The sequence below is a fragment of the Pristiophorus japonicus genome, chromosome 32, assembly GCF_044704955.1.
Source record: "Pristiophorus japonicus isolate sPriJap1 chromosome 32, sPriJap1.hap1, whole genome shotgun sequence".
Lineage (NCBI taxonomy): Eukaryota > Metazoa > Chordata > Chondrichthyes > Pristiophoridae > Pristiophorus > Pristiophorus japonicus.
The window spans coordinates 8,979,676-9,004,668 of record NC_092008.1 but is presented as its reverse complement, the minus strand read 5'-3'; the positions used below and the strand labels follow the sequence as shown (position 1 = coordinate 9,004,668).

Sequence of the window (24,993 nt, the reverse complement as noted above, 5' to 3'; positions counted from 1 at the left end):
GTGTTACACTGAGGGGTGTGGGGTATATCAGTGTTACAGTGAGGGGTGTGGGGTATATCAGTGTTACAGTGATGGGTGTGGGGTATATCAGTGTTACAGTGAGGGGTGTGGGGTATATCAGTGTTACAGTGAGGGGTGTGGGGTATATCAGTGTTACAGTGAGGGGTGTGGGTGTACCAGTGTTCCATCGGGAGGTCGGCCAAGAGCTGGCTTTGGGAAACAAGAGTTGATGCGACCGAGCGACTGCCTGCAACATGTTGGAGGCTGCCTGTGTGTGGAGATGCTCCAGAAATAGCAGCTGCTCTGGGCATGAGTCAGCATTAACCCCTTCCTCTCCCAGCGAGACCGCAACCTGCCCTATGCTTGCAGCTTCTCTCCCCCACCCCCCCGTCCCTCCTCGATGTCCTCCCCGCAGGGCACCGTCTCTCTCTCTCTGTCTCTCTCTCTGTCTCTCTCTCTGTATCTCTCTATCTATCTCTCTCTCTGTCTCTCTCTCTCTATCTCTCTCTCTGTCTCTCTCTCTCCGTCTCTCTCTCTCTCTCTCTCTCTGTCTCTCTCACTCTGTCTCTCTCTCTCTGCCTCTCTCTCTCTGTCTCTCTCTCTGCCTCTCTCTGTCTCTCTCTCTCTGGCACTCTCTCTCTCTCTGTCCCTCTGTCTCTCTCTCTCTCTCTCTCTCTCTGTCTCTCTCTCTCTCTCTCTCTCTGTCTCTCTCTCTCTCTCTCTCTCTGGCTCTCTCTCTCTCTCTCTGCCGCTGTGGCTCGGTATCGAATGTTTTGTCATGATACACTCCTGTGAAGCGCCTTGGGATGTTTCACAACATTAAAGGCGCTATATAAATGCAATGTTGATGTTGTGAAAGACCATCAGGGTCGCTGGGCCCATCGCCCAGTGACCGAAATCTCACCCGCCCTCGAACAGAAAAGTGCCAGACCCGTAGGGCCACCCTCCCACCGACCCTCCCTCGCTCCCTCCCTTACTCTCTGTCCCACCCACCCTCCCTCCATCCCTTGTTCCCTCCCTCACTCCCCCTGCCTCCCACCGTTCCTCGTTCCCACCTTCCCTTTATCTCTCCCACCCTCTGTCCCACCTTCCCTCCATCCCTCCCACCCTCCCTCCCTTTCTGTCACTCCTTCCCTCCCTTGGTCCCACCCTCCCTCCTTCTCTCCTTTGCTCCCACCCTCCCTCGCTCCCTTCCAGCCTCTGATAGGCTCTTCCCTTTAAGCTCCACAGCGCTGGGAGGGGCGGGGTGGAGGGGGGGGGGGAGTGTGGAGGGGGGCGGGGGCGGGGGAAGGATGGGCGTCAGGCGGGAAACAGGACTGATCCCGGCGGTGATGCCTCCCACGTGCGAATAGCCCACCGCCGCCCGCTGGGACACGAAGAATTTGGCCGCACGGATGCGACACACCCAGTAATGTGGGGCTCAGGGTAGGGGTGCGGCGGGCGTGGGGGAATGATGGGGGAAGCGGGAGGGGGCGATGGGGGGGCGGGGGAGTGGTGATGGGAGAGGGGGGAGAGGGAGAGGGCGATGGGGGAGGGGGTGATGGAGGGGTTGGGGAGGAGGCGATGGGGGAAGGAGCGATGGGGGTGGGGAAGAGGGCATGGGGGAGGGGGTGGGGGCGATGGGGGAGGGGGTGATGGGGGGAGGGGGAGGGGGCGATGGGGTGATGGGTGATGGGGGAGGGAGTGATGGGGGAGGGGTGATAGGGGGAGGGGGCGATGGGGGAGTGGGAGGGGCGATGGGGGGAGGGAGTGATGGGGGAGGGGTGATAGGGGAGGGGGCGATGGGGGAGTGGGAGGGGCGATGGGGGAGGGGGTGATGGGGGAGGTGGCGATGGGGGAGGGGGCGATGGAGGGGGGGTGATGGGGGAGGGGAGGGGGCGATGGGGGAGGGGGAGGGGGTGATGGGGGAGTGGGGAGGGGTGATGGGGAGGGGGATTGGCGATGGGTAACGGGGAGGGGGCGATGGGGGACGATGGGGGAGGGGACGATGGGGGAGTGGGAAGGACCGATGGGGGAAGGGGGTGATAGAAGGAGGGGGGAAGGGGCGATGGGGGGGCGATGGGACGATGGGGAGGGGGTGATGTGGAGGGGGCGATGGGCCAATGGGGCGGCGATGGGGGAGGGGGGAAGGGGCAATGGGGGGAGGGGGCAATGGGCCGATGGGGTATGGGGGGAGAGGGCAATGGGGGAGGGGAAGGGGAGGAGGCGATGGGGGGGAGAGGGGGAAGAGGCGATGGGGGAGCGGTCGATGGGGGGAGGGGGCGATGGGGGAGGTGGTGATGGGGGGAGCGGGCGATGGGGGGAGGGGCCGATGGGGGGAGGTGCCGATGGGGGAGGGGGCGATGGGGGAGGTGGCGATGGGGGAAGGTGGCGATGGGGGGAGGTGGCGATGGGGGAGGTGGCGATGGGGGGAGGAGGCGATGGGGGAGGTGGCGATGGGGGGAGGAGGCGATGGGGGGAGGGGCCGATGGGGGAGGTGGCGATGGGGGAGGAGGCGATGGGGGAAGGTGGCGATGGGGGGAGGTGGCGATGGGGGAAGGTGGCTATGGGGGGAGGTGGCGATGGGGGAGGTGGCGATGGGGGGAGGAGGCGATGGGGGAAGGTGGCGATGGGGGGAGGAGGCGATGGGGAGGGGCCGATGGGGGGAGGGGGCGATGGGGGGAGGAGGCGATGGGGAGGGGCCGATGGGGGGAGGGGGCGATGGGGGGAGGGGGCGATGGGGGAAGGGGGCGATGGGGGAAGGGGGCGATGGGGTAGGTGGTGATGGGGGGAGCGGGCGATGGGGGTTGGGGCCGATGGGGGGAGGGGGCGATGGGGGAGGGGGCGATGGGGCAGGGGTCGATGGGGGAGGGGGCGATGGGGGAGGTGGCGATGGGGGAGGTGGCGATGGGGGAGGAGGCGATGGGGGGAGGGGTCGATGGGGGGAGGGGGCGATGGGGGAGGTGGCGATGGGGGCAGGGGTCGATGGGGGGAGGGGGCGATGGGGGAGGTGGCGATGGGGGAGGTGGCGATGGGGGGAGGAGGCGATGGGGGGAGGGGCCGATGGGGGAGGGGCAATGGGGGGAGGGGGAGATGGGGAAGGGGGCGATGGGGGGAGGGGGCGATGGGGGAGGTGGTGATGGGGGGAGGAGGCGATGGGGGGAGGGGCCGATGGGGGGAGGGGGCGATGGGGGGAGGGGGCGATGGGGGAGGTGGTGATGGGGGGAGCGGGCGATGGGGGTTGGGGCCGATGGGGGGAGGGGCCGATGGGGGGAGGGGGCGATGGGGGAGGTGGTGATGGGGGGAGCGGGCGATGGGGGTTGGGGCCGATGGGGGCAGGGGTCGATGGGGGAGGGGCGATGGGGGAGGTGGCGATGGGGGAGGGGGCGATGGGGGGCAATGGGGTGGGGGAGGGGGCGATGGGGGCAGGGGTCAATGGGGGTGGGGGCTATAGGGGGAGGTGGCGATGGGGGGAGGGGGCGATGGGAAGGTGCCGATGGTGGGAGGGGGCGATGGGGGAGGGGGCGATGGGGGGAGGGGGCTATAGGGGGAGGTGGCGATGGGGGGAGGGGGCGATGGGGAAGGTGCCGATGGCGGGAGGGGGCGATGGGGGGAGGGGGCGATGGGGGGAGGGGGCTATAGGGGGAGGTGGCGATGGGGGGAGGGGGCGATGGCGGGAGGGGGCGATGGGGGAGGGGGCGATGGGGGGAGGGGGCTATAGGGGAGGTGGCGATGGGGGGAGGGGGCGATGGCGGGAGGGGGCGATGGGGGGAGGGGGCGATGGCGGGAGGGGGCGATGGGGGGAGGTGGCGATGGGGGGAGGGGGCGATGGGGAAGGTGCCGATGGCGGGAGGGGTCGATGGGGGAGGGGGCGATGGGGGCAGGGGTCGATGGGGGAGGGGGCGATGGGGGAGGTGGCGATGGGGGAGGGGCGATGGGCAGGGGTCGATGGGGGGAGGGGGGCGATGGGGAAGGTGCCGATGGCGGGAGGGGGCGATGGGGGGAGGGGGCTATAGGGGGAGGTGGCGATGGGGGGAGGGGGCGATGGGGGAATGGGATCTCTTGCCCCTCCGATGACGGCCCCTACGAGAGCTGCCCCTCCCCAGGCTCGGCCTCGGAGTGTCCATTCACACCGCACCCTCGCCAGCCCAACGACTATTTCCTAAATAGGCCGTGAGCCGCTCGGAGAGCTGCTGCCTCTCCCCAGGACACGCCGTGTGCTGAGGGGGAGGGCCCGGCCTTGTTATACCTTGTACATTCCTGGCACCAGGCCCTGCTCTCATCGGGGAATTACAATGGGGCATCCAGGAACAGGACACCGCCCTCTCTCTCTCTCTCTTTCTCTTTCTCTGTCTCTCCCTCTCCGTCTTTGTGTCTCCGTGTCTACCTCTCTCTCTCTCCCTCTCTCTCTGTCTCTATCTCTCTCTCTCTCTCTGTCGCTCTCTCTCTCTCTCTCTCCCTGTCTCTCTCTCTCTCTCTCTGTCCCTCTCTCTCAGTCCCTCTGTCCCTCTCTCTCTGTCCTTCTCTCTCTCTCTCTCGCTCTCTCTCTGTCTCTCTCTCTCTCTCTGTCTCTCTGTCTCTCTCTCTCTGTCTCTGTGTCTCCGTGTCTACCTCTCTCTCTCTCCCCCTCTCTCTCTCTGTCTCTCTGACTCTCTGTTTCTCTCTCTCTTTGTCTATCTCTGTCTCTCTCTCTCTGTCCCTCTCTCTCTCTCTCTCGCTCTCTCTCTCTGTCCCTCTCTCTCTCTCTCTCTGTCCCTCTCTCTCTGTCCCTCGCTCTCTCTCTCTCTCTCTCTGTCCCTCTCTCTGTCCCTCTCTCTCTCTCTCTCTCTGTCCCTCTCTCTCTCTCTCTCGCGCTCTCTCTCTCTGTCCCTCTCTCTCTGTCCCTCTCTCTCTCTCTCGCTCTGTCCCTCTCTCTCTCTCTCTCTGTGTCTCTCTCTCTCTCGCTCGCTCTCTCTGTCACCCTGATTTATTAAGCCAATGAAGCTTGATTCTCACCAGTCCTTAAAAGGGCTGTAGGAACAGACTTGAGAAACACCCAACTCCCTCTCCACACCATTCTCAATCGGTGGTGGGGCGACAGATTTAGTGACTCCCCCCTCCCCGTCCACGCTCCCCCCCGCACACCCCTCTACACCTCCAAACATCGGGCATTTCTGGTACAGCTCGACATGCTGAACGGCCTACTCTTGTTCCAATAGTGCGGGGCTCCCTCAGTACTGCCCCTCCGACAGTGCGGGGCTCCCTCAGTACTGCCCCTCCGACAGTGCGGGGCTCCCTCAGTACTGCCCCTCCGACAGTGCGGGGCTCCCTCAGTACTGCCCCTCCGACAGTGCGGGGCTCCCTCAGTACTGCCCCTCCGACAGTGCGGGGCTCCCTCAGTACTGCCCCTCCGACAGTGCGGTGTTCCCTCAGTACTGCTCCTCCGACAGTGCGGGGCTCCCTCAGTACTGCCCCTCCGACAGTGCGGTGTTCCCTCAGTACTGCCCCTCCGACAGTGCGGTGCTCCCTCAGTACCGCCCCTCCGACAGTGCGGTGCTCCCTCAGTACTGCCCCTCCGACAGTGCGGCGCTCCCTCAGTACTGCCCCTCCGACAGTGCGGGGCTCCCTCAGTACTGCCCCTCCGACAGTGCGGCGCTCCCTCAGTACCGCCCCTCCGACAGTGCGGGGCTCCCTCAGTACTGCCCCTCCGACAGTGCGGCGCTCCCTCAGTACCGCCCCTCCGACAGCGCAGCTCTCCCTCAGTACCGCCCCTCCGACAGCGCGGCTCTCCCTCAGTACTGCCCCTCCGACAGTGCGGTGCTCCCTCAGTACTGCCCCTCCGACAGTGCGGCGCTCCCTCAGTACCGCCCCTCCGACAGTGCGGCGCTCCCTCAGTACCGACCCTCCGACAGTGCGGTGCTCCGCATCAAACACTCCCAGGGCAGGTACAGGGGGTGCGATACAGAGTAAAGCTCCCTCTACACTGTCCCATTCGGTTACTGAGCGACACACAGAGCAAATATAGCCTGGGGGAAGTAACAAGCATTTAATGGACGTGTTCAGTGCGGGACCCGAAGTGAGAATCGGGTGGGAAAGCTGCCCAGAGTGGTGGGAGGGCCTGTTGACTGTGTCGCGGCTGAGTTTCGGCATTCCCGAGAGGTGTGGGGCGGGGAAGGGGAGTTTGTGGAAACACGAAAGCCCTGGACCTTGCAGGAAAGTAGGTCAGGAAACAGGGATGGAGAACTGGAAGTGGGCGTGGTTGGACCCAGCTCAGAAAAACAGGGCCTTGAGGAAGATGCGGGCGTGACTCACCACAAAGCAGCTCTGTTGTTCCCGTCAGTGAAGGCACGGCAAAGCGGACAAGCGCCCCGGAGCGAGGGAGGCCCCAGGGTTACAAAGAACTGCTTCCAGGAGGCCGAATCTAAGCCTTGCAGGCCCCTCAATCTCTCAGGGCCTCACTATCTCTGGTGCTGAGGATTGTCCCACCCGCTCGGGCCTAGTTTGCTAAAGGCCTTTCCTGCTGTATCCGAGCAACAGCAGGCTGGGAGGGCCAAGCTAGGCCTCAATCCCTCAGGGCCTGAGGATCGTCCCACCCGCTCGGGCCTAGTTTGCTCAAGGCCTTCCCTGCCGTATCCTAGCAACGGCAGGCTGGGAGGGCCGAGAGAGGCCTTGCGTTTGCTTTCGACCTTCCCGCAGTCTGACGCAGCCTCCTCAGCACAGGCCGGGGATGGAGCCTGGGCCTTTCCTGCTCTGTGTGTGTAGGGGCGGTGGGGCTCACACCGGGTCAGCACAGGCCGGCCGATGGAGCCTGGGAAAGCGGTTGGGGATTCGACATGTTCCAATCCCTCCATGGCCCTCCTCACCTCCCTCCCTATCTCTGTAACCTCTTCCAGCCCCGACACCCCTCCCTATCTCTGTAACCTCTTCCAGCCCCGACACCCCTCCCTATCTCTGTAACCTCCTCCAGCCCTTACACCCCTCCCTATCTCTGTAACCTCCTCCAGTCCCTACACCCCTCCCTATCTCTGTAACCTCTTCCAGCCCCGACACCCCTCCCTATCTCTGTAACCTCTTCCAGCCCCGACACCCCTCCCTATCTCTGTAACCTCCTCCAGCCCCTACACCCCTCCCTATCTCTGTAACCCACTCCAGCCCCGACACCCCTCCCTATCTCTGTAACCTCCTCCAGCCCCTACACCCCTCCCTATCTCTGTAACCTCTTCCAGCCACGACACCCCTCCCTATCTCTGTAACCTCCTCCAGCCCCTACACCCCTCCCTATCTCTGTAACCCACTCCAGCCCCTACACCCCTCCCTATCTCTGTAACCTCCTCCAGCCCCTACACCCCTCCCTATCTCTGTAACCTCTTCCAGCCCCGACACCCCTCCCTATCTCTGTAACCTCCTCCAGCCCCTACACCCCTCCCTATCTCTGTAACCCACTCCAGCCCCAACACCCCTCCCTATCTCTGTAACCTCCTCCAGCCCCTACATCCCTCCCGATCTCTGTAACCTCCTCCAGCCCCTACACCCCTCCCTATCTCTGTAACCTCTTCCAGCCCCGACACCCCTCCCTATCTCTGTAACCTCTTCCAGCCCCTACACCCCTCCCTATCTCTATAACCTCCTCCAGCCCCTACACCCCTCCCTATCTCTGTAACCTCCTCCAGCCCCTACACCCCTCCCTATCTCTGTAACCTCCTCCAGCCCCTACACCCCTCCCTATCTCTGTAACCCACTCCAGCCCCGACACCCCTCCCTCTATCTGTAACCTCCAGCCCCTACACCCCTCCCTATTGCTGTAACCTCCTCCAACACCTACATCCCTCCCTATTGCTGTAACCTCCTCCAGCCCCTACACCCCTCCCTATCTCTGTAACCTCCTCCAGCCCCTACATCCCTCCCTATCTCTGTAACCTCCTCCAGCCCCTACACCCCTCCCTATCTCTGTAACCTCCTCCAGCCCCTACACCCCTCCCTATCTCTGTCACCTCCTCCAGCCCCTACACCCCTCCCTATCTCTGTAACCTCCAGCCCAAACCCCTCCCTATCTCTGTCACCTCCTCCAGCCCCTACACCCCTCCCTATCTCTGTAACCTCCAGCCCAAACCCCTCCCTATCTCTGTCACCTCCTCCAGCCCCTACACCCCTCCCTATCTCTGTAACCTCCTCCAGCCCCTACACCCCTTCCTATCTCTGTAACCTCCAGCCCCTGCGCCCCTCCCTAGCGTGGGAGCTTGCTGTGCTCAAATTGGCTGCCGCGTTTCCCACAATGCAACAATGACCACACTCCAAAAGTACGTCATTGGCTGTGAGGCGCTTTGAGGTGTCCGGTGACCGTGAACGGCGCTATATAAACGTAAGTCTTTCTTACTGTTTTACCATCGGCGGCCGTGCCTTCAGCCGCCTGGGGCCCCAAGCTCGGGAACTCCCTCCCTAAACCTCTCCGCCTCTCTCTCCTCCTTTAAGACGATCCTTAAAACCGACCTCTGACCCAGCTTTTGGTCACCTGTCCCTAATTTCTCCTTCTGCGATTCGGTGTTAAATTTATCTGTTTTGTCTTATATCACCGCTGTGAAGCACCTTGGGACGTTTCACCACGTTAAAGGCGCTACATGAATTCAGATTATTGTTGTTGTTGGGTGGGCCTGTTCCGAGGCTGTACGCTCGATGTCACTGATGGTCAGGCTGCCCGGGGAGTCCAGGAACGGTGGGCCAGGGAATAAATGAATGACGTGAATTTATATAGCGCCTGCCACGACCACCGGGCGTCCCAAAGCGCCTCACAGCCAATGAAGTACTTTTGGAGTGTGCTCGCTGTTGCATTGTGGGAAACGCCAATTTGTGCACAGTAAGCTCCCACACACAGCGATGTGATAATGACCCCGATCGTCTCTTTTTTAGTGATGTTGGTCGAGGGATAAATATTGGGCCCCAGGACACCGGGGAGAACTCCCCCTGCTCTTCTTCCAACAGTGGCCCCGGGATCTTTTACATCCTCCCGAGAGGGCAGACGGGGCCTCGGTTTAATGTCTCATCTGAAAGACGGCACCTCCGACAGAGCGGCGCTCCCTCAGTACTGCCCCTCCGACAGTGCGGCGCTCCCTCAGTACCGCCCCTCCGACAGTGCGGCGCTCCCTCAGTACCACCCCTCCGACTGCGCGGCGCTCCCTCAGTACTGCCCCTCCGACAGTGCGGCACTCCCTCAGTACCGCCCCTCCGACAGTGCGGTGCTCCCTCAGTACCGTCCCTCCGACAGTGCGGCGCTCCCTCAGTACTGCCCCTCCGACAGTGCGGCACTCCCTCAGTACCGCCCCTCCGACAGTGCGGCACTCCCTCAGTACCGCCCCTCCGACAGTGCGGCGCTCCCTCAGTACCGCCCCTCCGACAGTGCGGCGCTCCCTCAGTACCGCCCCTCCGACAGTGCGGAGCTCCCTCAGTACCGCCCCTCCGACAGTGCGGCGCTCCCTCAGTACCGCCCCTCCGACAGTGCGGTGCTCCCTCAGTACCGCCCCTCCGACAGTGCGGCGCTCCCTCAGTACCGCCCCTCCGACAGTGCGGCGCTCCCTCAGTACCGCCCCTCCGACAGTGCGGCGCTCCCTCAGTACCGCCCCTCCGACAGTGCAGCGCTCCCTCAGTACTGCCCCTCCGACAGTGCGGCGCTCCCTCAGTACTGCCCCTCTGACAGTGCGGCACTCCCTCAGTACTGCCCCTCTGACAGTGCGACACTCCCTCAGTACTGCCCCTCTGACAGTGCGGCACTCCCTCAGTACTGCCCCTCCGACAGTGCGGCGCTCCCTCAGTACCGCCCCTCCGACAGTGCGGCGCTCCCTCAGTACTGCCCTGGGTGGGAAGATTTTGAGAGAATGAGCACCTTCAGGGCACGAGAGAGCGAAAGGGTGAACTAGATTTATTGTCTCTTGCAGCATCGAAGCTATCAAACCAAGTTCGCAACGCTGGCATTGGTCTTTGTGTTGGGAGTTTTCTACTATTGGTTCTTGTCAGAGGATTACGTGACGCCGTGAACCAGGTGATTGCACTTCCATTTCAATATTCCCAACACTGCACGTACCTCCACACTGTCCCGTCAAACACTCCCAGGGCAGGTACAGGGGGTTAGATACAGAGTAAAGCTCCCTCTACACTGTCCCGTCAAACACTCCCAGGGCAGGTCCAGGGGGTTAGATACAGAGTAAAGCTCCCTCTACACTGTCCCGTCAAACACTCCCGGGGCAGGTCCAGGGGGTTAGATACAGAGTAAAGCTCCCTCTACACTGTCCCATCAAACACTCCCAGGGCAGGTACAGCACGGGGTTAGATACAGAGTAAAGCTCCCTCTACACTGTCCCATCAAACACTCCCAGGGCAGGTACAGCATGGGGTTAGATACAGAGTAAAGCTCCCTCTACACTGCCCCATCAAACACTCCCAGGGCAGGTACAGGGGGTTAGATACAGAGTAAAGCTCCCTCTACACTGTCCCATCAAACACTCCCAGGGCAGGTACAGCACGGGGTTAGATACAGAGTAAAGCTCCCTCTACACTGTCCCATCAAACACTCCCAGGGCAGGTACAGCACGGGGTTAGATACAGAGTAAAGCTCCCTCTACACTGTCCCATCAAACACTCCCAGGGCAGGTACAGCAGGGGGGTTAGATTTGGTTCCCGTGACGGGATAGTTGTGTGGGACAGTCCCTCACGCACCATCAAAACGTAACCCCTTTCGCTGGCCCCTTGCAATCAGTGAGTGAGAGAGACAGGCAGCAGGAGGTCACATATGGTCTGAATGCAAGGCATTTTGTAGCTGGATCTGTGCGGGGGACGGTGATGGGGAGGGGTGGCGGAGGGCGGGCCGTTGCCAAATCCAGCTCAGGCGTTTTTTTGGGGCCTAGGTCCACTGGCGGAGAGGGAGAGCGGGACGGACGGGCCCCGTGCTCGAGTAGCCGGTCCCAGAGGAGGAGGCGATTCCCGAGCGCGTTGTGGCCACCCCTCCCCCTGCCATCATTCCCGCTTCCGGTTCGCTGTCCGCGTAGGCCCTCTGTCGAGGTTCCCGTTCCGGTGGTTTGAAAGAGAACTCTCGCGCGTTTACGTAACGCCTGCGCGCGCCCCCCCTACCCCGCGTGCCGCAAAGCTGCTCCACTGAAACCCTTTTTAGTCATTGGCGTGCGTCCACTGTTGCATCGTGGGAAACGCGGCAGCTGAATTCACGCACAGCAAGCTCCCGCAGATCGCGAGGCCAGGCGTGAGCAGAGAGTGCGCTGCGATTGCGGCACTCGCTGCCACAGGGAGGGGTTGAGGCGAAGCGTTTAAGGGGGAGCTGGATAAACACATGAGGGAGGAAGGAATGCAACGAGATGGTGGTGGAGGGAGTGGCCTGGTCTGGAGCATAAACCGCGGCACGGACCCACGTTGGCTCCCGGTAAAGCAACGCCTCGATTTCAAACATCTCATCCTTGTTTTCAAATCCCTCCTCCGCCCTCTCCCTATCTCTGTAACCTCCTCCAGCCCCCACACCCCTCCCTATCCCTGTAACCTCCTCCAGCCCCTACACCCGTTCCTATCTCTGTAACCTCCTCCAGCCCCTACACCCCTCCCTATCCCTGTAACCTCCTCCAGCCCCCACACTCCTCCCTATCCCTGTAACCTCCTCCAGCCCCTACACCCCTCCCTATCTCTGTAACCTCCTCCAGCCCCTACACCCCTCCCTATCTCTGTAACCTCCTCCAGCCCCTACACCCCTCCCTATCTCTGTAACCTCCTCCAGCCCCTACACCCCTCCCTATCTCTGCAACCTCCTCCAGCCCCTACACCCCTCCCTATCTCTGTAACCTCCTCCAGCCCCCTACACCCCTCCCTATCTCTGTAACCTCCTCCAGCCCCTATACCCGTCCCTATGCCTGTAACCTCCTCCAGCCCCCACACCCCTCCCTATCTCTGTAACCTCCTCCAGCCCCTACACCCCTCCCTATCCCTGTAACCCCCTCCAGCCCCTACACCCGCCCCAATCTCTGTAACCTCCTCCAGCCCCTACACCCCTCCCTATCTCTGTAACCTCCTCCAGCCCCTACACCCCTCCCTATCTCAGTAACCTCCTCCAGCCCCCACACCCGTCCCTATCCCTGTAACCTCCTCCAGCCCCCACACTCCTCCCTATCTCTGTAACCTCCTCCAGCCCATACACCCGTCCCTATCCCTGTAACCCCCTCCAGCCCCTACACCCGCCCCAATCTCTGTAACCTCCTCCAGCCCCTACACCCCTCCCTATCTCTGTAACCTCCTCCAGCCCCTACACCCCTCCCTATCCCTGTAACCTCCTCCAGCCCCTACACCCCTCCCTATCTCTGTAACCTCCTCCAGCCCCTACACCCCTCCCTATCCCTGTAACCTCCTCCAGCCCCTACACCCCTCCCTATCTCTGTAACCTCCTCCAGCCCCCACACCCCTCCCTATCTCTGTAACCTCCTCCAGCCCCCACACCCCTCCCTATCTCTGTAACCTCCTCCAGCCCCCACACCCCTCCCTATCTCTGTAACCTCCTCCAGCCCCTATACCCGTCCCTATGCCTGTAACCTCCTCCAGCCCCCACACCCCTCCCTATCTCTGTAACCTCCTCCAGCCCCTACACCCCTCCCTATCTCTGTAACCTCCTCCAGCCCCTACACCCCTCCTTATTTCTGTAACCCCCTCCAGCCCCTACACCCCTCCCTATCTCTGCAACCCCCTTCAGCCTCATAACCGCCCCCCCCCCCCCCAGAAATGTCTGCGCTCCTCAAATTCTACCCTCCTGAGCATCCCTAATTCCGTTTCTGTGGCCTGCACGCACTGTAATAATCTGTTTTAGTGGTTCCAGTTGAGGGATAAATATTGGCCCAAGGACACCGGGGAGAACTCCCCCCGCTCTTCTTCCAAATAGTGGCCGTGGGATCTTTTACATCCACCCGAGAGGGCAGACGGGGCCTCGGTTTAACGTCTCATTCAAAAGATGGCACCTTTCAACAGTGCGGGTCTCCCTCAGTACTGCCCCTCCGACAGTGCGGATCTCCCTCAGTACTGCCCCTCCGACAGTGCGGGTCTCCCTCAGTACCGCCCCTCCGACAGTGCGGCGCTCCCTCAGTACTACCCCTCCGACAGTGCGGCGCTCCCTCAGTACCACCCCTCCGACAGTGCGGCGCTCCCTCAGTACTGCCCCTCCGACAGTGCGGCGCTCCCTCAGTACTGCCCCTCCGACAGTGCGGTGCTCCCTCAGTACTACCCCTCCGACAGTGCGGCGCTCCCTCAGTACCACCCCTCCGACAGTGCAGCGCTCCCTCAGTACTGCCCCTCCGACAGTGCGGTGCTCCCTCAGTACTACCCCTCCGACCGTGCGGCACTCCCTCAGTACCGCCCCTCCGACAGTGCGGCGCTCCCTCAGTACTGCCCCTCCGACCGTGCGGCGCTCCCTCAGTACTACCCCTCCGACCGTGCGGCGCTCCCTCAGTACCGCCCCTCCGACAGTGCGACTCTCCCTCAGTACTGCCCCTCCGACAGTGCAGCACTCCCTCAGTACCACCCCTCCGACAGCACCGCGCGGCACTCCCTCAGTTCTGCCCCTGTGACAGTGCGGCGCTCCCTCAGTACTGGCTCCGGGCGGGAAGTGTCCGTATTGGGTCACGGGGCACGAGTCTCTGGAGTGGGGTCTCGAACCCACGACCCTCTGAGCCTGAGGCGAGAGTGGGACACACCGAGCCACTGTTGGTTATGTTTCAGCTCGATACGAGTGGGGCGATAGGGGTGATTCCGTGTCTCTCAGATGGCCGCAGAGAGCTTGGCCTCTCCTGGGTTGGAGAGTCTGGGATGAACACGCTGGAGGTAGGAGCGGAGGGGAAGGGGGTGAGTTGGCAGGGTGCGGCAGCAGGATTTCGGGGCCAACCGGACAGGGGGAGGGTTGAAGCGATGGAGGTCCGGAGGCCCTGTGGGTGTTCACAGCCGGGGCAGGCCTGGGAAGAGGGCATACGCCGGCCTAGGTGGTGCGCAGGACTCGAGCCTGAACCGTAGGCCCAAGAGGGGACGTGTGGGGGGATCGAGGCCCATTGGGTGGGTCTGGTTGGGCTCAAGGGAACCAGGCGGGACTGGGGAAGGGAGGCTAGCCGAGTGGGTGCCGTGTGGTAACTCTACCTTTTCTCTGTCTTTCTCCTCCCTCAGGCCACCCTCGCAGGAGACGAGAGCAACTGTTCGAACCCCGCCCCCCACCGCCCCCCCGCCCGCAAACCCCTCTTTTTTGTTTCACTTTGCGTTGCCGGGTGTCGCATTTCTGGGCCCTATCCTGAGCCTCGGGGCCTGGGACTGGGCCTGGGACTGCTCCTGAAGCCTGGGACCCTGGGCCTGGGATTGGATCGGAAGCCTGGGACCCTGGGCCTGGGATTGGATCGGAAGCCTAGGCCCTGTGTCTGGGACTAGACCTGAAGTCTGGGCTGGGACTGGACCTAAAGCCTGGGCCCTGGGACTGAACCTGATGCCTGGGCCTGGGCTCTGGGCCCTGATTCTGAAGTCTGGGCCCTGGACCTGAGACTGGACCTGAAGCCTGAAGCTTGGGCCCCGGGGCCTGGGCCTGGGCCTGAAACCTGGGCCCTGGACCTGGGACTGGGCCTAAAGCCTGGACCTGGGCCCTGAGCCTGGGACTGGATGTGAAACCTGGGCCCTGAGCCTAAAGTCTGGGCCCTGGAGCTGTGACTGGGCCTGAAGCCTGGTCCCCGGGGCCTTGGACTGGGCCTGAAGCCTGGGCCCTGGGTCTGGGCCTGTGTCTGGGCCTTAGCTTATGCCTGGGCCTTGGCTCCCCGCTTGCTAATTTGCGTTTGGCTTTAAGCGATCGACCACTGAATGCCGGGGGACCGGGCAGAGTTGAGTTGTTTTCCGTTTCCGCGACCACCCGATTTAGGGGAGGGTTTCTGCCGCTTGCTGTCTCCGACCTGAGGTGGGGATCGTCCCCTCCCCCTTACCCCGCCAAGCCGCTATCAGGACGGGGCCTACGAACCATGGCCGCACTGTCCTGAAGAGGGAATAGTCACGGTGGATGAAGCCGTCCGCTCCCCTGTCTCTCCCCTTCCCCACCCCCGCCGATCCCTGACCGTCTCGGGCTGAACGTTCGTCCAGTACTGGGTGGGGTGGGGGGCCATCGACACGTCTACCCCCGCTCCCGCCACTCGCCACGGCAACCAGGCTAAGATAGGCCGCTCGGGCCTCCTCCCTCTGCCCCCACCCCCTCTCGCCGCTGTTCCTCGCACGGCAAACCCTGGCGATTCCCTGCCTCTTTTTCTCCCCCTTCGTGCCGAGTCTTGCTGGAAAGTTCCAGAACGGGAAATAAAAACATCACGCTTTTAAAATTGAGTCTGTGTCGTGTTTGTCGCCCGACCGAAGGGGGGACGAGAGAGAGAGAGGGGGGGTTGGGGGGGGGCGGGGGGAGAGAGAGAGAGAGAGAGAGAGAGAGAGTGGGGAGGGGTAGGGAGAGATAGAGAGAGAGAGAGAGGGGGGTGGGGAGAGAGAGAGAGAGAGAGAGACAGAGAGAGAGAGCGGGGGGCGGGGAGGTAGGGAGAGATAGAGAGAGAGAGAGGGGGTGGGGAGAGAGAGAGAGAGAGACAGAGAGAGAGAGCGGGGGGCGGGGAGGTAGGGAGAGATAGAGAGAGAGAGAGGGGGGTGGGGAGAGAGAGAGAGAGACAGAGAGAGAAAGCGGGGGGAGGTAGGGGAGAGATAGAGAGAGAGAGGGGGGCAGAGAGAGAGAGAGGAGAGGGAGGGAGGGAGAGAGAGAGACAGAGAGAGAGCGGGGTGGGGGGTAGGGAGAGATAGAGAAAGAGAGAGGGGGGTGGGGAGAGAGAGAGAGAGAGAGACAGAGAGAGAGAGCGGGGGGAGGTAGGGAGAGATAGAGAGAGAGGGGGGGAGAGAGAGAGGGGAGAGAGAGAGAGAGAGGGAGAGAGAGAGATAGAGAGGAGAGAAAGAGAGTAACAGAGAGAGGGAGTGATAGGGGATAGAGAGAGGGGGGTAGAGAGAGAGGGAGGAGAGAGAGAGAGAGAGAGGGGGCAGGGAGAGAGAGAGATAGAGAGGAGAGAAAGAGAGTGACAGAGAGAGGGAGCGGGGGGAGGTAGGGAGAGATAGAGAGAGAGAGAGGGGGGTGGGGAGAGAGAGAGAGAGAGACAGAGAGAGAGAGCGGGGGGAGGTAGGGAGAGATAGAGAGAGAGAGATGGGAGAGAGAGAGAGAGGGAGGGAGGGAGAGAGAGAGACAGAGAGAGAGAGAGCGGGTGGGGGGGTAGGGAGAGATATAGAGAGAGAGAGGGGGGAGAGAGAGAGAGAGGAGAGAGAGAGAGAGAGAGAGGGGGCAGGGAGAGAGAGATAGAGAGGAGAGAAAGAGAGTGACAGAGAGAGGGAGTGAGAGGGGGAGAGAGAGAGGGGGGGAGGGAGAGAGGGAGGAGAGAGAGAGAGAGAGAGGGGGCAGGGAGAGAGAGAGATAGAGAGGAGAGAAAGAGAGTGACAGAGAGAGGGAGTGAGAGGGGGAGAGAGAGAGATAGAGAGAGAGAGAGACAGAGAGAGATAGAGAGAGAGAGTCAGAGAGGGGAGGAGAGACAGAGAGAGAATGAGAGAGAGAGAGAGACAAAGAGAGAGAGAGAGAGAGAGAAACACTTGGATTTCACCACCTCAGGTCATCTCAAAGAGCCTCGCAGCCAATGATGAACTTTCTGAACTGTAGTCACTGTTGTATTGTGGGAAATGCAGCAGCCAATTTGCGCACAGCAAGCTCCCACACACAGCGATGTGATAATGACCCGGATCGTCTGTTTTAGTGATGTTGGTCGAGGGATAAATATTGGCCCCAGGACACCGGGGAGAAGTCCCCCTGCTCTTCTTCCAATAGTGGCCCCGGGATCTTTTACATCCACCCGAGAGGGCAGACGGGGCCTCGGTTTAATGTCTCATCCGAAAGATCACCCCTCCGACAGTGCGGCGCTCCCTCAGTATCACCCCTCCGACAGTGGGGCACTCCCTCAGTACTGTCCCTCTGACAGTGCGGCGCTCCCTCAGTACCGCCCCTCCGACAGTGCGGCACTCCCTCAGTATCGCCCCTCCGACAGTGCGGCACTCCCTCAGTACTGCCCCTCCGACAGTGCGGGGCTCCCTCAGTACCGCCCCTCCGACAGTGCGGCGCTCCCTCAGTACCGCCCCTCCGACAGTGCGGGGCTCCCTCAGTACTGCCCCTCCGACAGTGCGGGGCTCCCTCAGTACCGCCCCTCCGACAGTGCGGCGCTCCCTCAGTACCGCCCCTCTGACAGTGCGGCGCTCCCTCAGTACCGCCCCTCCGACAGTGCGGCGCTCCCTCAGTACCGCCCCTCCGACAGTGCGGCGCTCCCTCAGTACCGCCCCTCCGACAGTGTGGCGCTCCCTGTGATCTCAAGAACCGGCTGAGCGCACTGTCTGCAGCGAAGGCTTTGGGCCTCGACAACATCCCGGCTGTCGTGCTGAAGACTGGTGCTCCAGAACTAGCCGCGCCTCTTGCCGAGCTGCTCCAGTACAGCCACAGCACTGGCATCTACCCGACAATGTGGAAAACTGCCCGGGTATGTCCTGTCCACAAAAAGCCGGACAAATCCAATCCGGCCAATTACCGCCCCATCAGTCTACTCCCAATCATCAGCAAAGTGATGGAAGGTGACATCGACAGAGCTATCAAGCGGCACTTACTCACCAATAACCTGCTCACCGATGCCCTGTTTGGGTTCTCCCATGACCACTCGGCTCCAGACCTCATTACAGCCTTGGTCCAAACATGGACAAAAGAGCTGAATTCCTGAGGTGAGGTGAGAGCGACTGCCCTCGACATCAAGGCAGCATGCGACCGAGTGTGGCATCAAGTAAAACTGAAGTCAATGAGAATTGAGGGGAAAACTCTCCACTGGCTGGAGTCACACCCAGCACAATGGAAGATGGTTGTGGTGGTTGGAGGCCAATCATCCCAGCCCCAGGACATCGCTGCAGGAGTTCCTCAGGGCAGTGTCCTCGGCCCAACCATCTTCAGTTGCTTCATCAATGACCTTCCCTCCATCATAAGGTCAGCAGTGGGGATGTTCGCTGATGACTTCAGTGTTCAGTTCCATTCGCAACTCCCCAGATAATGGAGCAGTCCGTGCCCGCATACAGCAAGACGTGGACAACATTCAGGCTCGGGCTGATAAGTGGCAAGTAACATTCGCACCACACAAGTGCCAGGCAATGACCATCTCCAACAAGCGAGAGTCTAACCACCGCCCCTTGACATTCACCGGCATTACCATCACCGAATCCCCCCACCATCAACATCCTGATCGCCATTGACCAGAAACTTCACTGGACCAGACACACAAATACTGTGGCCACAAGAGCGGGTCAGAGGCTGGGTATTCTGTGGTGAGTGTCTCACCTCCTGACTCCCCAAAGCCTCTCCACCATCTACAACCCACAAGTCAGGAGTGTGATGGAACACTCCCCACTTGCCTGGGTGAGTTGCAGCTCCAACAACACTCGAGACGCTCGACACCATCCAGCCCCGCTCGATGGGCCACGCTCCCCACCACCTTCAACACTCCCTCCCTCCACCACCGGCGCACCGTGGCTGCAGTGTGCACCGTCCACAAGATGCACCGCGGCAACTCGCCAAGGCTTCTTCGGCAGCACCTCCCAAACCCGCGACCTCTACCCGCCTAGAAGGTCAAGGGCAGCAGGTCCATGGGAACACCACCCCCTCCACGTTCCCCTCCCAGTCACACACCATCCCTCGACTTGGGAATATATCGGCCGTTCCTCCATCGTCGCTGGGTCACAATCCTGGAACTCCCTCCCTAACAGCACTGTGGGAGCACCTTCACCACACGGACTGCAACGGTTCAAGGAGGCGGCTCACCACCACCTTCTCAAGGGGCAATTAGGGATGGGCAATAAACGCCGGCCTTGCCAGCGATGCCTACATGCCATAAACGACTAAAAAATACTACTCCCTCAGTACTGCTCCTCCGACAGTGCGGCGCTCCCTCAGTACCCACCCTCTGACAGTGCAGCACTCCCTCAGTACTGCTCCTCCGACAGTGCGGCGCTCCCTCAGTACCAACCCTCTGACAGTGCAGCACTCCCTCAGTACTGCCCCTCCGACAGTGCGGCGCTCCCTCAGTACCAACCCTCTGACAGTGCAGCACTCCCTCAGTACTGACCCTCCGACATTGCGGCGCTCCCTCAGTACTACACTGGAGTGCCAACAAATTGAGGGTACTATACACTCGTGGTATTTGTGGGTTAATACCCTGGGGGATTTTGGAGGGTGCTATATATTGGGAATGTTTGAGGGGGGTTATATATTGGGGGTATTTGAGGGGGATTATATATTGGAAATATTTGAGGGTGCTGTATATTGGGGGTATTTGAGGGTACTATATATTGGGGATATTTGAGTGCAATATATGTTGGGGATATTTGAGGGTACTACAAATTGGGGGTATTTGAGGGTACTATATATTGGGGGTATTTGAGGGTACTATATATTGGGGGTATTTGAGGGTACTACATATTGGGGGTACTTGAGGGTACTATATATTGGGGGTATTTGAGGGTACTATATATTGGGGATATTTGAGGGTACTATATATTGGGGGTATTTGAGGGGGGCTATATATTGGGTGTATTTCAGGGTACTATATATTGGGGATATTTGAGGGTACTAGATATTGGGGATATTTGAGGGTACTATATATTGGAGGTACTTAAGGGTACTATATATTGGGGGTATTTGAGGGTACTATATATTGGAGGTATTTGAGGGTACTATATATTGGAGGTATTTGAGGGTACTATATATTGCGGGTATTTGAGGGTACTATATATGAGTGGTATTTGAGGGTACTATATATTGGAGGTATTTGAGGGGGGCTATATACTGGGGATATTTGAGGGTACTATATATTGGTGGTATTTGAGGGTACTATATATTGGGGGTATTTGGGGGTACTATATATTGGGGGTATTTGAGGGTACTATATATTGGAGGTATTTTAGGGGGGCTATATACTGGAGATATTTGAGGGTACTATATATTGGGGGTAATTGAGGGTACTATTTATTGGAGTTATTTGAGGGTACTATATATTGGGGGTATTTGAGGGTACTATATATTGGGGGTATTTGAGGGTACTATATATTGGAGGTATTTGAGGGGGGCTATATACTGGGGATATTTGAGGGTACTATATATTGGTGGTATTTGAGGGTACTATATATTGGGGGTATTTGGGGGTACTATATATTGGGGGTATTTGAGGGTACTATATATTGGAGGTATTTTAGGGGGGCTATATACTGGAGATATTTGAGGGTACTATATATTGGGGGTAATTGAGGGTACTATTTATTGGAGTTATTTGAGGGTACTATATATTGGGGGTATTTGAGGGTACTATATATTGGGGGTATTTGAGGGTACTATATATTGGAGGTATTTGAGGGGGGCTATATACTGGGGATATTTGAGGGTACTATATATTGGGGGTAATTGAGGGTACTATATATTGGGGGTATTGAGGGTACTATATATTGGGGTATTTGAGGGGACTATATAATGGGGGTATTTGAGGGGACTATATATTGGGGAGTTTTGAGGGTACTATATATTGGGGGTATTTGAGGGTTCTATATATTGTAGGTATTTGAGGGTACTATATATTGGGGATATTTGAGGGTACTATATATTGGGGAGGTTTGAGGGTACTATATATTGGGGGTATTTGAGGGGGACTATATATTGGGGGTATTTGAGGGTGTGATATAGTGGGGGTATTTGAGGGTACTATATATTGAGGGTATTTTAGGGGGCTATATATTGGGGGTATATGAGGGAACTATATATTGAGGGTATTTGAGGGTGTTGTATATTGGGGGTATTTGAGGGTAATATATATTGGGGGTATTTGAGGGGGGCTATATATTGGGGGTGTTTGAGGGTATGATATAGTGGGGGTATTTGAGGGTACTATATATTGAGGGTATTTGAGGGGGCTATATATTGGGGGTATTTGAGGGTACTATATATTGGCGGTATTTGAGTGCACAATATATTGGGGGTATTTGAGGGGGGGCTATATATTGGGGGTATTTGAGGGTACTATATATGGGGGTATTTGAGGGGATGATAAAGTGGGGGTATTTGAGGGTACTTTATATTGAGCATATTTGAGGGTATTATATTGAGATTATTTGAGGGGGCTATATATTGGGGTATTTGAAGGGGCTATATATTGGGGCTATTTGAGGGTACTATATATTGGGGGTATTTGAGGGGGGCTATATATTGGGTGTATTTGAGGGGTGCTATATATTGGGGGTATTTGAGGGTACTTTATATTGGGGGTATTTTGGGTACAATATGTTGTGGGCATTTGAGTATACTATGGGGCTATATTTTGGGGATATTTGAGGGTTCTATATATTGGGGGTATTTGAGGGTACCATATATTGGGGGTATTTGAGGGTACTATATATTGAGGGGTAGTTGAGGGTACTATATATTGGGGGTGTTTGAGGGTACTATATATTGGGGGTATTGGAGCGTACTATATATTGGGGGTATTTGAGGGTACTATATATTGGGGGTATTTGAGGGTACTGTATATTGCGGGTATTTTTTTTGAGGGGGACTATTTACTGGGGGTATTTAAGGGTAATGTATATTGAGGGTATTTGAGGGTACTATATATTGGGGGAATTTGAGGGTACTATATATTGAGGGTATTTGAGGGTACTATATATTGGGGGTATATGAGGGTACTATATATTGGGGGAACTGGAGGGGTACTATATATTGGGGGTATTTGAGGGTACTATATATTGGGGGTATTTGGTGGTACTATCTATTGGGGGTATTTGAGGGTACTATATATTGGGGGTATTGCAGGGTGCTATATATTGGGGGTATTTGAGGGTACTACATATTGGGGGTATTTGAGGGTACTTTATATTGGGGATATTTGAGGGTAGTATATATTGGGGGTATTTGAGGGTACTATATATTGGAGGTATTTGAGCGTACTATATATTGGGGGAATTTGAGGGTGTTATATATTGAGGGTATTTGAGGGGCGCTATATATTGGAGGTATTTGAGCGTAGTATATATTGGGGGTATTTGAGGGTGTTATATATTGAAGGTATTTGAGGGGCGCTATATATTGGGGGTATTTGATGGTACTATATTTTGGGAATATTTGATGGTACTCTATATTGGGGATATTTGAGGGGGGCTATATACTGGGGGTTTTTTGAGGGTACTATATATTGGGGGTATTTGATGGTACTATATTTTGGGGGTATTTGAGGGTACTTTTTATTGGGGGTATTTGAGGGGGACTATATACCGGGGATATTTGAGGCTACTATATATTGAGGGTATTTGAGGGTACTATATATTGAGATTATTTGAGGGTACTATATATTGGAGGTATTTGAGGCTACTGTATATTGGGGGTATTTGAGGGTGCTGTATATTGGGAGCATTTGAGGGTACTATATATTGGGGGTATTTGAGGGTACTATATATTGGGAGTATTTGACAGTACTATATATTGGGGGTATTTGAGGGTACTATATACTGGGGGTATTTGAGGGTGTTGTATATTGCGGGTATTTGAGGGTACTATATACTGGGGGTATTTGAGGGTGTTGTATATTGCGGGTATTTGAGGGTACTATATATTGGAGGTATTTGAGGGGGGCTATATACTGGGGGTATTTGAGGGTACTATATATTGGGGGTATTTGACAGTACTATATATTGGGGGTATTTGAGGGTAATATATACTGGGGGTATTTGAGGGTGTTGTATATTGCGGGTATTTGAGGGTACTATATATTGGAGGTATTTGAGGGGGGCTATATACTGGGGGTATTTGAGGGTACTATATATTGAGGGTATTTGAGGGTACTATACATTAGGGGTGTTTGAGGGTGGCTATATACTGGGGATATTTGAGGGTACTATATATTGGGCTATTTGAGGGTACTATATATTGAGGGTATTTGAGGGTACTATATATTGGGGGTATTTGAGGGTACTATATAGTGGGGGTATTTGAGGGTACTATATACTGGGGGTATTTGAGGGTGTTGTATATTGCGGGTATTTGAGGGTACTATATATTGGGGGTATTTGAGGGGGGCTATATACTGGGGGTATTTGAGGGTACTATATATTGAGGGTACTTGAGGGTACTATATATTAGGGGTGTTTGAGGGTGGCTATATACTGGGGGATATTTGAGGGTACTATATATTGGGGGTGTTTGAGGGTGGCTATATACTGGGGATATTTGAGGGTACTATATATTGGGTTATTTGAGGGTACTATATATTGGGGGTATTTGAGGGTACTAAATATTGGGGGTATTTGAGGGTACTAAATATTGGGGGTATTTGAGGGTACTATATATTGGGGGTATTTGAGGGTACTATATATTGGGGGTATTTGAGGGTACTATATATTTGGGGTATTTGTGGGTACTATATATTGGGGGTATTTGATGGTACTATATATTGGGGGTATTTGAGGGTACTCTATATTGAGGGTATTGGAGGGTGCTATATATTGGGGGTATTTGAGGGGGACTATATACTGGGGATATTTGAGGCTACTATATATTGGGGTTATTTGAGGGTACTATATATTGGGGGTATTTGAGGGTACTATATATTGGGGGTATTTGAGTGTACTATATATTGGGGGTATTGGAGGGTGCTATATATTGGGGGTATTTGAGGGTACTATATATTGGGGGTATTTGAGGGTACTATATATTGGGGGTATTTGAGGGTACTATATATTGGGGGTATTTGAGGGTACTATATATTGGGGGTATTTGAGGGCACTATATATTGGGGTTATTGACGGGGGCTATATATCAGGGGTATTTTATTTGAGAGGGACTATATATTGGGGGATTTGAGGGGGTCTATATATTGGGGATATTTGCGGGTACTGTATATTGGGGGATTTGAGGGTGCTATGTATTGGGGGTATTTGATGGTACTATATATTGGGGGTATTTGAGGGTACTATATAATGGGGATATTTGATGGTACTGTATATTGGGGGTATTTGAGGGTACGATATATAGAGGGTATTTGAGGGTACTATATATTGGGGGTATTTGAGGGTGCTATGTATTGGGGGTATTTGATGGTACTATATATTGGGGCTATTTGAGGGTACTATATATTGGGGGTATTTGAGGGTACGATATATTGGGGGTATTTGAGCGTACTATATATTGGGGGTATTTGAGGGTACTATATATTGGGGGTATTTGATGTTACTGTATATTGGGGGTATTTGAGGGTACTATATATTGGCGGTATTTGAGGGTGCTATGTATTGGGGGTATTTGAGGGTACTATATACTGGTGTATTTGAGGGTATTTTTTATTGGGGGTATTTGAGGTTACTATATATTGGGGGTGTTTGAGGGTACTATATATTGGCTTTTTTGAGGGTTCTGTATATTGGGGGTATTTGAGGGTACTTTATATTGGGGGTATTTGAGGGTGCTATATATTGGGGGTGTTTGATGGTACTATATATTGGGGTTATTTGAGGGTGCTGTATATTGAGGGTATTTGTGGGTACTATATATTGGAGGTATTTGAGGGGGGCTATATATTGGGGGTATTTGATGGTGCTATCTATTTAGGGTATTTGTGGGTGCTATATATTGGGGGTGTTTGATGGTACTGTATATTGGGAGTATTTGAGGGCTCTATATATTGGGGGTTATTGAAGGGGGCTATATATTGGGGTATTTTATTTGCGATGGACTATATATTGGGGGATTTGGGGGGGCTATATATTGGGGGATTTGAGGGGGACTATATATTGGGTTATTTGAGGGTAGTCTATATTGGGGATTTGAGGGGGACTATATATTGGGGGGTATTTGAGGGTACTATATATTGGAGGTATTTGAGGGTACTATATACTGGGGGTATTTGAGGGTACTATATATTGTGG

At 56.7% G+C, this 24,993-nt stretch overlaps 1 protein-coding gene across 3 annotated transcripts in view; it reads left to right on the top strand.

Annotated features, from left to right (window-relative positions):
• LOC139240456 (collectin-12-like) overlaps positions 1-15,317 on the top strand; it is a 52,889-nt gene extending 37,572 nt beyond the window's left edge. For all 3 annotated transcript variants that reach the window (XM_070868990.1, XM_070868988.1, XM_070868989.1), the window contains exons 8-9: positions 9,885-9,988; positions 14,140-15,317. In XM_070868990.1, coding sequence (XP_070725091.1) covers positions 9,885-9,983 — 99 coding nt within the window. In that variant the 3' untranslated portion in view covers positions 9,984-9,988; positions 14,140-15,317. The remainder of the gene's footprint in view (positions 1-9,884; positions 9,989-14,139) is intronic.
• The last annotated feature ends 9,676 nt before the right edge of the window (positions 15,318-24,993 follow it).